This window comes from Talpa occidentalis, unplaced genomic scaffold (genome assembly GCF_014898055.3).
Source record: "Talpa occidentalis isolate TD23 unplaced genomic scaffold, MPIMG_talOcc4v2.1, whole genome shotgun sequence".
NCBI classification, from domain to species: Eukaryota; Metazoa; Chordata; class Mammalia; order Eulipotyphla; family Talpidae; genus Talpa; species Talpa occidentalis.
The window spans coordinates 7,894,283-7,906,919 of record NW_026555331.1 but is presented as its reverse complement, the minus strand read 5'-3'; the positions used below and the strand labels follow the sequence as shown (position 1 = coordinate 7,906,919).

At 56.1% G+C, this 12,637-nt stretch overlaps 1 protein-coding gene and 1 long non-coding RNA gene across 2 annotated transcripts in view; one reads left to right on the top strand and one right to left on the bottom strand.

Moving 5' to 3' along the window:
• TG (thyroglobulin) overlaps nt 1–1,594 on the top strand; it is a 168,462-nt gene extending 166,868 nt beyond the window's left edge. Inside the window, exons 48-49 of the mRNA XM_037513233.1 lie at nt 212–402; nt 1,367–1,594. Of these exons, the coding sequence (XP_037369130.1) occupies nt 212–402; nt 1,367–1,485 (310 nt within the window). The 3' untranslated portion in view covers nt 1,486–1,594. The remainder of the gene's footprint in view (nt 1–211; nt 403–1,366) is intronic.
• A 9-nt stretch (nt 1,595–1,603) lies between these two features.
• On the bottom strand, nt 1,604–12,431 carry LOC119237634 (uncharacterized). The gene is made up of 3 exons (XR_005123372.1): nt 12,396–12,431; nt 11,305–11,703; nt 1,604–1,767 (listed from the first exon to the last, which is right to left on the bottom strand). It is a non-coding gene; the product is annotated as an uncharacterized LOC119237634 (long non-coding RNA).
• Nucleotides 12,432–12,637: the final 206 nt, after the last annotated feature.

Genomic DNA, 12,637 nt, shown 5'->3' with positions numbered 1-12,637 from the left:
TCTCCTCTTGCGGGAGTGGCCCAGGAGTGGGGACAGGGCCCTTGCGCTGAGCACAGCCCGGAAGTCAGACCCAGCAGGTTCAGGTTCTGTTTTGACACCCTTGGGTGTGTGATTGGGTCCCCAAGGCGAGGGCATGTGGGACGTGGCCCCGTGCAAGGAAAAGGAAAGACAAGTTTCCCTCATGGATGTTTCTTTCTTCCCATGTCCCCAGAAACCCCAACTATCCTCATGAGTTTTCCAGGAGGGCACCTGAATTCGCGGCTCCCTGGCCTGACTTTGTCCTCTCTGCCCATGGGGAGAGCTACAAGGAGCTCAGCGTCCTGCTCCCCAACCGACAGGGCCTGAAGAAGGCCGACTGCTCCTTCTGGTCCAAGTACATCCGGTCTCTGAAGGTGGCGGCAGGTAGGGGAGCCCGGGCCGGCAGGTACGGGGTGCCTGAGGGAGGGAGAGCCTCATCCGATTGGATGGCTGCACTGAGCGCTCTGGGGCTGCTGGGCCCTGGGAGCCATCAACATGGCCTCTGCCGTGAGGAGCTCGCCATCTTGGGGGGCTCCTCTTCACCAAGGGTCTCTGTGCTTATGGGGAGCAGGAGGGAGAAACGAGAGAGAGAGAGAGAAGCACAGAGAGGACAGTGGGTGACCAGGGCAAGAAGGGCCATGGGGTGGCGGAGTCGGGGGGTTACCAGGTAGGTGGGCGTGGCAAGAGAAGTTAGGACTTGACCCTTGTCCTCGCTGCCCTTGGGGGAGTGGTGAGACACTTGGGGCTGGAGCTCTGGCCAGGGAGGACAGGGGCTTTTCCTCCTCTGTGCTGAAGAACTTTCTGTTGGGTTGATGCTGATGGGGGAAAATGAATCATTATAAAGTCTGGATATATAGAGAAACGAAATGTCCTTAGGAAGCTTCCAGAAGAGTGGAGAATTGGTGAGCTAGCTCGGTGAATGATCTTCAGCTTTCCTGGTGCCAGCATGGGAGGCTGCCCCCCAGACTGGTGGGAACCCAAAGGAAGGACTCACTTCTCTCCGGAGCATCTGGGAAGGCTTCAGGGTGGGGGTGATGCCAGGGCTTAGTTTTCAGTGTGGCAGGAGCTCTTCCTGCAGGAGGGACACGAGTGGAACATGCAGCCCGGAAGAGGCCTTATCCAACATATATTCTACTTCCAAGGCCAAGTGGGTCTTGATGAACCCAAGAACTGTGGACCCTTAGCATGGCCCCTCAGCTGGGTGAAGAATCTGGTGCCCAAGCCCAGGAAATGTCCCTCTCTAGGGCATTAGTAGAGGGCACCCATCAGAGGCTAGAGTCCTTTGGGCCCAAAGGAAAGAGATGAGGAAGGAGTCCAGACTGGACCAGCCTAGCCCCTCATGTTTCAGATGAAGCCAAGGACAGGCCGTCAGCAGGAGGTGAAGAGGAGGATGGGCCAGCTGACTCTGGGCAGGGAGAAGACCTCCTGGACCCTTCAGAGCCAGGCTCCAAGAGCTACAGCAAGTGACCAGCCCCTGAGACCCTGCTCACCCTGTCAGCCCCACCCCAGGCTGCCACTGTGGGTCCCTGATGCTCTAAAACAGCCACCAACTTTCAATAAAATGTCTACGTGCAGTAAAGCATTTGTGACTCTGGCTTGTTTATTCACTACAACCACGGGGGGATGCCAGACTATATCTTGCAAATCTTCATGCAGTTTGAATCCCAGGCTGTTGTTTCTTCCCAGCAGAGACTTGCAGCACATGCTCTGTGCCCCATGCCCTGTGCTGGGGAGGTGAGGGCCTCACCCCTGAAATGGAGAGAAGTGCGGTAAGCAGATACTCACCTCGATGCAGGAAATAGGGATCCACTGAGGGCAGACCCCGGATTGACATTAGCCCCACCTATCAATTAGAAAGGATTTTCTTGTGAAGGTTCCAGCATGCAGGTCGGAGACCAGTTTGGGCTGATGCAATATCCTAAGCAAGGGACAGTGAGGTCTAAATGAAGGTGGTGAGGGCAGAGATAGGGAAGACACAGAGAGGAAACCCCTTAGGGAGCAGGATGGACAAGACCTGACGGGGTGGCAGCAGGGGTGCAAGGAGTGGAATTACTCCGCCAGCTTCTGCCTGATTTGGATCCCCAGATAAGCAACTTTCATTTATTATTTACCCTCTGAAGGGACTCATTTATGGAAGCGATCTTCTCTTTAAACTGTTCCAGTTACACACACACACACACACACACACACACACACTCTTAACAGTCTCTGACAGTCACATGACTTGTCATGAGATGTGTCTACACATGTATCTCATTTCAGCATAAACTAAAGTCAGATGATTCGTAAGTCAGGCCTACCCCCACCCTGTTGAAGATGTTGAGTGTGAGACTCAGAAAGGCTTGTGGTGCTTAAATTCACACAGGAGGAGGTGGAGGATCAGAGACAGGCCCAGGCCTTCTGATACCTGTTTCTGGACTTCAAATAGGTCTACAGCCACCTCACGTGTCCTGTAAAACCTACTGATGCCCCTGAAAACCCCAGGTAGCTTCGAACATTCATTCTAGGCTCTGTCAGTTAGGAGAGTATCTAAATAGTCGATTAAAGGGCCTAAACCCCAGGATATTCCCAGGGGTAGGTAGCCCCAGAACTGCTTAAGTGCTCAGTAATGTCATCTGGGGCCAGACTCCTTCCGGCTCTCCTCTTTGCTATCATTAGCACATGGACAATGTCTGACTTCACTGATACAATATGGCTACCATTGCTCCGGACATCACATCCCCTCCTGCAGCATCCCATGCTGGAAGCAAGCAGGGCAGGATAAAAAGTTTCCTCTCTTCAAGTACCTTTTTTTCCAGAGGGAAATGTTTCCCAGAAATTCCCAACAGAATTTATGAGTCTTTGCCAAGATGGTGTTGGATCTCCACTTTCAGACTGGTTGTTGACATCAGGGAATAGACTAGCATGATATTATTAGACCAGGGTTTCTTACTCCCTAGATATTGCTGTGCCAACAAAGTGGGGGTGCAGTTAGCAGAGCTATTGTATAGGGAGCTGTCATCTCTGCCACATAATTAACCTAGGCTCCCACGGTCATGAAGTCCCCCCACCCATCTGGGGGTCTTCCCAGGTTGGTCCAGAGTTGGAGTTGGCCTGAAGAGCCTCTTTACATCTCCAGTGCAGAGTGAGCAAGTGTCCTAGTGTCAGAGCTTATGGCCCTGGTGCTTCTTGGTATCCTTGATCCAGGCTCAGGCACCTGGACCTGGAGCTCCCACAGGGGTAGGAGACACAGCACAAGGAGGCAGTACTTCCTAACAGGCTTGGCCATCCAGGGATGCCCAGACATGGGGCAAATAGAACCTCATAAGTTTCCTGTGGCTGTTGGGACAAATGACGACAAAAGATCAGATTGGCTTAACAGTAATGAGATCTCTCATAGGCCTGGGGGCTAGAAGTCCTGAATGTAGATGTCAGCAGAGCCATGTCCTCTTGAGAGCTCTGAGGGACAGTCCATCCTTTGCCTCTGCCCAGCCTCTGGTGGCTGCTGCTCACCCCAGCTTGTGGCTGCCCTCCAGTCTCTGCACCCACCTTCCCTGTCTATTCTCTTACAATGACACCGACACCAGTCTTTGGATTCAGAGTCACCCTAAATCCCAACTGATCTCAACTTGAGAACCTTAATTTCATCTGTGAAGACCATGTTTCCTGATACGCTCACGTCCACAGGTACTGGTTAGGACCCGGCCATGTCTTTGTGGAGGATACAGTTCGACCCACTGCAGGACCCGACCTGGAGCAGGACCGTGTCAGGAGGAGCAGGGGCTGGTGCAGGCTGGTCCACCCCAGACTATGCTGGGAGAGCTTGACCTCAGACTCCTGGGGAGTCAGAGGAAGGGGACTCTGTGAGATCTGGGGTGATGTCTCAGGTGTCCAGAGACCTTGCTGGCGTAGCCCCCACCAAGGCCTGACGATCCTGCGATACTGACAACCTTGAGGCCATTCACCAAGGTCTCACCCAATGCCAGCTTTTCCTGTAAGCACTGTCCCAGTTTTCTCCCCTAAAACGAAATCCTGTTCTTGTGTAGCCACAGGAAATAGGTGTAAGCTTTGTTTTTGTGGTTCCAACCACAGTCTGTCTCCAGGTAAAGTGCCAGTTCCCTCCTAAGAAGCGTAGGAGTGTCCTCCGCTGACACTGGTGGGGACTTTGAAAGACAAACCTGGGTGCAGTACCATGTGCTCCCAGGTGTTGGCAGTAGTGGGGCGACTTGGAGCAATTCCTTTTCCCCAGTGGGTTCCCGCTAGGGCCTTTGGCTGGGATCATCCGGGGGTTTTACCACCTCCAAGATGCACAGGCCACACCCTGGGTGGTTTAGATCAGTATCCTGGAGGAGGTTGGGGAGCCATGGGGGGCGCAGGCTGGGGAACCAGACACAGGATTCCCCTGCATAGTCAAGATGGGGCCCCGCGTGAACCTCTCTGACATTTACTTCCCTCACCTGTGGCATGAATTCAATTAAGATCCCTGGGAAAGCAGCGTTCAGTGAGGTGCAAACTGACAGTATTTCTTTTTACTTTTTTCCTATCATTTCCCACTTGTGATAAAAACAATGCCCCCCCCCCAATTCCCAGAACCAGTGAAAAATTAAGGCCACACAGCATGAGACCTTAACGTCAAAGACGTGGTGAAGGTGGCCGCGCAGCTGGCCCTGGAATAGCTAAAAACCCGGATGACGCAGCTGGAACCGGTATAATCACAGGGTCCTTAAGAGTGGAAGAGGCAGAGGCACTGGCAGCGTGAGTCGGCCGTGGCCCAGGGTTGTGGTTCCAAAGGTGGGGGGATGGGGGCATGAGCCTAGGAGTGTGGGTGCCTCTGGAAGTGGGGAAAGGCCAGGACAGGGAGTCTCCTCTGGGAGGAGCGCGCCTGTGGACCCCGAGGTTTTAGCCCCCGGGCTTCCATATCATGGTTCTGATCTCCAGAACCTTGGGCCCGTGGTAGCTGCTGTGTTAAGCCTGCGAGTTCGTGCTTCCTTGTTTCAGCACCATGGCAACACGCACCCCATTCTACCTGTGGAGGACCCCTTAGATGTCATCCGGGACAGGCCTCAGGCACAGCTCATTGCTCCCCTGGTATCAGAAAGTCCTCTCCAGTCTGATCTCAAGACCCGAGATCCTCCCTCAGCCCTGGAAATGAATCTTGCCCAGTCTTTAACTTGGGGGCGCGGGGAATGGGCTAATGCTAGTGGAACCAGCTCGGGCTGCCCCTTCTGAAGCCCTGCAGGTATGGCCTCGCCCCAGATGCCACCTGCACCTCATTCTCAGCCTTTGCAAACTGAGAGAGAAAACATCCCTGTTGACATCCTGTTATGATGATGAAGCCTACTGTGCAGATTCGCCTGCTGATTGCGGGCGCAGATGATCGTGAGCAGAAAGTAACGAGCTCACGGTGCTCAGCCCCCACCCAGGCACCTCCATGTGCCACCCGGACGTGAGAAGCTCAGGCGGGAAGTCTGCGGTGCCGAGGCCTTCACAGCCCTGCCCTGCCCAGTAGCGGAGGAGACGGCAAACCAAAGTGAGAACGTTGAGCTGCAGGAGACCTGAGCTCAGACCATGACGCAGAGACTGAGAATAGGGGGCCGAAGCCTGGGGTCCCACCGCCAGCCCCCATCAGGCTGTGTCCAGAAGGCCCAGTGCAGGTTCCCCCTCTGCTGCTTTCTCCTCCGCAGAAAACCCCCTCGACGCTGTCTTCCTTCCCAGATGGGAGCGCCAACCTCATGGTGGGGAGCACGTGCCCTCTGTGTAGGGCAGGAGGTCACAGAGCACTTGGCACCAAGGTGAGGGTCACCGGGAGGTCAGGGGTGAGTGGGTCAGCACCCTGAAAGAGCACCTTCAGGACTGGGAAGGCAGCAGTCAAGGAAGGAAGTGAAGAAACTCACCCCAGCCCTGTCATTAGTCTGAGTCAGCTTCCTCCTTCGATAGCAGCGGCCCGAAGGCCAGAAAGATGAGGCAAGTGGCTTTCTCAAAGGGACAACGTGACACCCTTGCAGAGGACAGCCAGGCGTCGGGTCCCCTGGGAGCTGGGAGGCCGGGACGGCTGCTCCCAGGCTGCCTGAGGCCTTGGGTCGAGGCCCGAAGACAAACTCTGAGGGCCTGAGAACCCCTGAGAAGCTCGCGGAACACAGACCCCCGTTTCCAAGGCTGTGAACAGAAACAGGTCAAGGGAGTGCTCAGGAATCCGTTTTCAAATAAGCCTCAGGGGCTGCAGGTGAGCCCCAGTCCCCCCCCCCGCCAGCATCCCCTTCTTCAGGACAAACTTCCCGGCTTGCCCCGGGTCCAGTCCCCTGGACACTCCAGGGAGTGTGAGCGCCCCCCTCGCTGTGGCGTGGCAGCGGTCCCTCACCTGTTGATTTCCTGCTGAGAAAGGCGGGGATTCGCTCATTTAAGGCGCCCGACTCCCCTCGCAGACTCAGGGCGCTGGCTCACAGTGTAGCCATTTGCTTTTTACTTTTTTTGAGGTAGAATGAGGACATCGAACATGCTCGTGTCATGCAGGAAACGATTCCATCTTGTACAGGTGGCCAAAGAGTCCTCCCAGCGCCTGACACATGCACGTAGGTCTTGTCAATTCTTCGGGCGCTTTTGTCATCCTGTTTCCTTCTTTCCTGCCCCGTCGTTTCCCCACAGGCCCCGGCTTGCTGTGTCAGTGACGGAGGCCTCTGCAACCCCCGCCCCGCTGTCCTCTCCACCCCTCCTTCTCGCGCCCGCGCTCAGAGATGGACTCTGTCCTCAGTGCTCGGGTGACCCTCCGTGGGGGGCGCCCACGGGCCCATTCACCGCGTGACGACCTGGGCTCAGGCCACGGCCTGTGCTGGGATCCACTTCTCTACTCCCTGTTCGCTTGCTCTGTGCTGCTCGTCTGCAGAGGAACAGCCCCGGTCCCCAGGTCAAGTCGCTGCTCTTTTATTTTACTTTGCTAGTTATTTAAGGTCAGGCCTGCTTGCAGAGCCGCTTCTGTGGAGGCCGGACCATCCCATGTCACGGGGGCGCTTCTCTGGCCTTCATCATGGTAACCCCTCTTCCCCCACCCCGCGGGCTGGGCCTCCTGCCATCTCCCAGCACCCTGTGGCTCTGACTCCCCAAAGTGAACTGAGTGACCCAGAAGATGCCCTTTTGTGCACGGGGGCATTAGCTTCCCCTGGAAATGGGGGTGCTGCCACCCCCTCCCCAGCCCTGCGTGATGTCAGCGGAGAGCGCCGTCCAGCATAACCGCACGCAGGCGGACGCCCCTCAGCAGGTGTTCTCAGTACCCTCAGATGTTTCCATCCTGCTCTCCCCGTGCTTTGGGCCAGAGCCTCTGCTGGGCTCTGCAGACAAGCGGCAAATATTCCTGAGGCTCGAGGGGCCCCCAAGTCGAGAGCAGGGCTCAACCAGAGAGAGCAGCCGGTCCCAGGCAGTGGAGAAAGTGGATGACAGGAGAGGCTTCAGGAGCTGGAAAAGGCACCCAAAGACTGGAGAAAACTCTCCAGGAGGTGACTCAGGCTGAACACCACGGTTAAAGAGTAAGCGGGAAGGAAGCTTCAGCCTGCCTGAGCAAAGGCACAGCTTGTCCCAGTGTTACGGCGATTTCCCAGAGAAATCAGACGGCGCTCAGAGGTGGAGGGAGGGATTTACTTGCCACGGCGGCGGGCCCAGTGGGATAGCTCCCGCAAGGCTGAGCACCCAAGAGTAAAAACGGCTGGGTTTTGCACAGTTGGTAGGAGGAAACTTGCTATCCCATCCATCCTAAGCATTCTTTATTGTTCAGGAGGGGGTCAAGGTAGCCAAGGCTACCACGGTGCACAAGCAGTGCAGTCCACCCAGCAACTTTTCCGCTCCAGCAGCAGACTCTCCGGAGCAGACTCCCCCAGGCAGCAAGCTTGGGAAACTTCCTGCTTCACCCGCGGCCCTTCAGCTAGGACAGCACCTGGTAGCTTCTACATGCTCAGGAGCTGCCTCGGTCCCTTGGGCCTCCCCAACTTGCAGGGGAAGCCCCAGAGCTCTTCTGAGTTCCTTGTCGGTCAGCTGCCCAGCCTCCTCCCCTGCCACCGGCCCCACCTGGCTGCTTAGCTCTGCCCCCAGGGTGAAGCTACAGGGGCTGATGCTGGGTCTGACTGTGACCATGGGAGTCAAGGTTCTGGATCTTTCCAAGGTTGGAAAGTAAGTGATGACCACAAGGGGGAGACAGCCAAGTCAGGGGAGGAACTGACAATGGGCAGGAGTCAGGCCCCAACATCTGAGCTGCACTCAAGGGCTGCCTGGCAGGGGCAGGGCTGCTAGGGATGGGCTGTGGGCCCAACGTTTGTCCAGGGCCTTTGCTGCTCCTTTCCAGCATGGCTGGGGACCCCCGACCTCCTCATTCTCTGTATTTTAACAGGAGCCCAATGGGTGCCACTCCCTCTAGTAAAACCCGCCACCTGTTGGCCCCGCCCAGGTCCAGGTGGCCCCAAACATCCATGTGGCGTGTCCCATTGGAGGCGAGGGTGATGAGAAAGAAGGGGCGCTGGGCTCCCTGCAGGAGGAGATGACATCCGCATGTCTGCTGGGCTGGGCGGGTGTTGTGGGGAGAAAAACAGCAAACAGAACAAGTTGAGGATCCCACAGAGCAGCGAGATGCCGGTGCTTAGGCCTCAGTCCCTAAGATTCCCCTTCCTCTTTCCGGGGCCCTCCTGACCGCGGGCCTGGGCCAGGGCCTCTGGCCTTTCAGAAGCGGGGTGTGTGTGACTGTAAAATGGGGGTGAGGATTGCCAACGGCTCAGCACGGAAGTGGGAATAAAACACCAGCGTGGACTCAGAGGTATTGCTGACCCATGGGGCCTGGTGGGCGGGCCTGGCCTGCCCGGCACCAACCAGCTGTGTCCCCGGCCTGCTGCGACCTGCGTCTCCGCACCTCCCGGGTCAGCGAGATGCCTGACCCGCCACCGCAGGGCCGGCCAGGGGACAGGAACGCATGTCCGGAAACGGCTCCGCTGCTCGTGTGGTGACGGCGTCATGAAGACGTTATGACATCTGGGGTGAACTCCTCCCACAACGCGTGCTTTTATTGGGATTTTCCCGCTTTTTGCCGCAGCCCATTCACTTTTCAACAGCATGTGGAAGCACCTCATTTGTTCCAGGGTCTCAACAAGGCTGCCCTGAAGCCTAACGCCCACAGCTCAGGCCCTTCAAAGGATGGGCTATAAATACCTCGGTCATTAAAAAGAGGAAGGGCTGCACCTGGACAGCCACGAACATGTAAATTCCACCCAAGCCCCTCAGGGCCCAGGCCCCGCCCGCCGTCACCACACTCTCCCCCTGGTTTCTGCAGAAGAACCTGGCTTCTAGGTCAGGGACCACAGGCCAGCCAGCTCCCCCATAAAGCTGCCTCCAGAAAGCCCGTGGGGTCCCTCGGTCAGGTCACAGGCAAACGCTGGCCGGGTGGGCCATGGGTTGTTGGTCCTGGACAACCTCACCCACTGGGGAGGAGGAAGGGCCCCCTGGTGGGGAGGTCAGGGCATGGTCCCAAGGGGAGATCTTTGTAGACTAGGGGTGTCTGAGAGTCTCAAACCCCAAGTTCAGAGAGGAGAGAGGAGGTGAGTCTCCTGGCAGAGTGTCAGCTGGCTGACCTTGGGCAAGTTATTGAACCCCAGCTTTTCGGTACAGTGGGGTGGCCTCGGACCTCAGGGACGTTCCACAGAAGCGTCTCACCCCATCTCCTTGTAGTGGAATCATTCCTGTCTTATATCCTGAGCACTCAGAAAAGCTCTCACCACTGTAAGTGCTCAATGAATGGCGTTCAATCTAATTTTATTATGTATTTTTATCGAGGTAACATTCGCTTACAACACTATATGTGGCTTAGGGGAATAGGCTTACACCTGCTGAGATGCACGTCATCACAACATGCCCTCCAAGGAACCCTGATCCTTTTACCCTAAGCCATTGGCACCCCCCTTTCCCTTTTATCCTGCACCCCCCGGGCCCCCTCTGCTAACTTCAATTCTAATCATATTCCAGGGTTTGTTTTGGTTTAGTTTTGTAAGTTCCTTTATTTTTATTTTCTTTCACAAGCGTGAAATCATCCGGTGTTTGTCCTTCTCCTTCTGGCTTATGTCACTTAGCACCACCCCCTCCAGTTCCATCCATGTTGTCACACTGGCAAGTTTTCATCTTTTTTTATAGCTGAGTAGTTTTCCATGCCTTGGTGTTTCTCCAGAGAATGCAAAGCACTCATGTGCAGGGCTTTCTGCACCCATGTTCACTGCGGCTGCTCACAGTTGCCATACTGTGGAACCAAGGTAGGTGCCAGCGCAGAGCGGAGGCCTGAGGGTTCTGTGTACCCAGGGGAATTCTGCTCCATCAGCGGCTGGTGAAGGAGCTCGGGTTTTCCAGCTCAGAGGCGCTGCCCATCCTCCTCGTGGGCAGGATTCTCTGTGGAGTGTGGGAGACCCAATGACAACTCACAAGCTGCCCTGAGACCTGGAGCCTGTGACCTGCTTGTGCAGCTGACAAAAGGGACTTTGCAATGTGTTGAAGGTTAGAGTCTTCGCGCTGAGGTTTCTGGATTATCTGATCTAATCATAGGATCCTTTGAGAAACAGAAATTTCTCTGGCTGGAGACGGCGAGAGACATCTGGCCTGTGAGACATGGGGGTCTTCACACAAGGAGCTCCAGGTGCCCCGGCAGGGAGCCAGCAGGAAAGCAGGGGCCTCAAGCCTACAATTACAGGGGCCTAGATTCTGCCTACCTGCAGGCGCTTGGAGGTAGTTCTCCCCTGGGTCTCCAGAAAGGAGTCAGCCCTCCGTCGTCACACAGTGCGACCCATGTGAGATTTCCGACCCATAAAAAGGGAGCGAGAATAAATTTGTATGGATTTTAGCCTATTTGTCATGCCTGCAACAGAAAACTAACACAGAGCCCCAGGCTATGAGGAAGTCAGAGCCACCACATCCCTGGCCACGATCTACGTTTACCAAGCGCTTCAGAAGTTCATCCATCGCCACCCGCTGTGGGGTCTGCTGAGAGCCGGCACTGGTGGCGCCCACGTACTTCTCTTCCTTACACACCCCACCGCCCTTCAAGATAGCTCGTCATGGCCACCAAGGCCCACAGCCCACGCGGCCTTAGGCCCCCAGGTGACAGGTAGGGTAAATCAAGACCCAGAACCTCAACTGGGAGGATTTTGGGGGAATACTTAACATATCCTGTGACATAGGAATCCAGGAGGGCCCTAAACACAGTCTAGGGCACCCCACAAAGGTTGTCTCAGCCCCTAATGTCCCAAATGACTTCCCACAGAAGGGACCCCCCCCCATAACTGTGTAACAACTCACCTCCTTTGGTAGGCCATAGGATGGTGAGGACAGGGAGGAGGAAATTTGATGGGGCCAGGATTGTGACTCATTCCATCTTGAAATTTGACCTCTCAAGTAGGTTGTGCTCACTCTTTGGGTGCAGTTCTTCAAGTTGTGGTTTCTCCATGCTTCTCCTTCCTCACCTCTCATCTTGTGGTGTGGGGTAGAAACTGGGTCAAAGATCTAGGCTCACGATGGTCTCAACAGAGACGGGGTGAGCTCAGCCAGCTGGGTCAGGAGGAGCCCAGGATGCCTGGCAGCCTCTCCTCCACCTCTGCTCAGCCCTCTCCAGGGAGGCCGCGCAGCGTGTCCTGACTGCACTTCAGTTGTGATGCCAGATAGCCATCCTCGTTCCATCAAGACTTTATCTCCCGTTTGCTGATGAGAAGGGAAAGTTGGGACAATCTACGTAAGTTTTCAGAGTGTTTGGAAACATCTAGAAGGAGAGGCTGCTAAAAGCACAGAGGAGGGAGGGTTCCCCATCAGGCACAATGGAGTGCAACACCCCAGACAGAGCTGTCAGGCACGTGCGCTTGAGATGATGTGAAAGTCCTCCTGTTGTTCTTATATAAAACAAGGGGTGAAAAATCCATGGTGCCTAGTTCCAACGGGGTGAGAAATCCTACCCGAGGCCAGGCCACCCCCTGTGAGGGGGACTTGGACATGAACAGTCTGAGAGGAGAGCCCAGCAGCCTGGCTGGGGGCCACCAGGAGAGGGGGAGGCAGAGCAGACTCCGCAGGGCACGTTGATATAACCGTGCCGAGCGAGCAGAGGCGGGGCCGTCAAGAGGCAGAGGCAGAGTTCAGCATGCTGGGGCCACAAGAGAATAATCCCAATAGACCTTGAAATCTCCCGCAGAGTCCAGTAAGCATGGTTGTGGTGTGGGCCCTGAGGCAGGTGGTTTGGAGGGGGTTCGGAGGTGGCATTTCCCCAGCCCCCCAGGAGGGCATCGGCCCAGCACCCAGGCCTCCAGCCCCTCTGGCAGCCCTAAGGCCTCTCCAGCACTCAATCCTGCAGACTGAGTCCAAGGACACGGGACCTGCCAGGACCCCCTTCCTTAGTGACTCACCGACCACAAGAGCCGCCCAGCCAGACAGCAGATGACATCATAACCACAGCCACGGCCGCCCGCCGGTGACATCACAAGCCCCAAATAGATCCGACATTTGTTAACAGTTTAGAGAGTGAGCAGGCCCGGTGGGGCCTCCTCTGCCGGCACTTCCCGGCTGCTGGCACCCCTCCTGGCTGCTTCTTGGATCAGGGGTGACCTTCGCCTGGAGGACGGACACATCAAAACCGACAGAGAAGAGA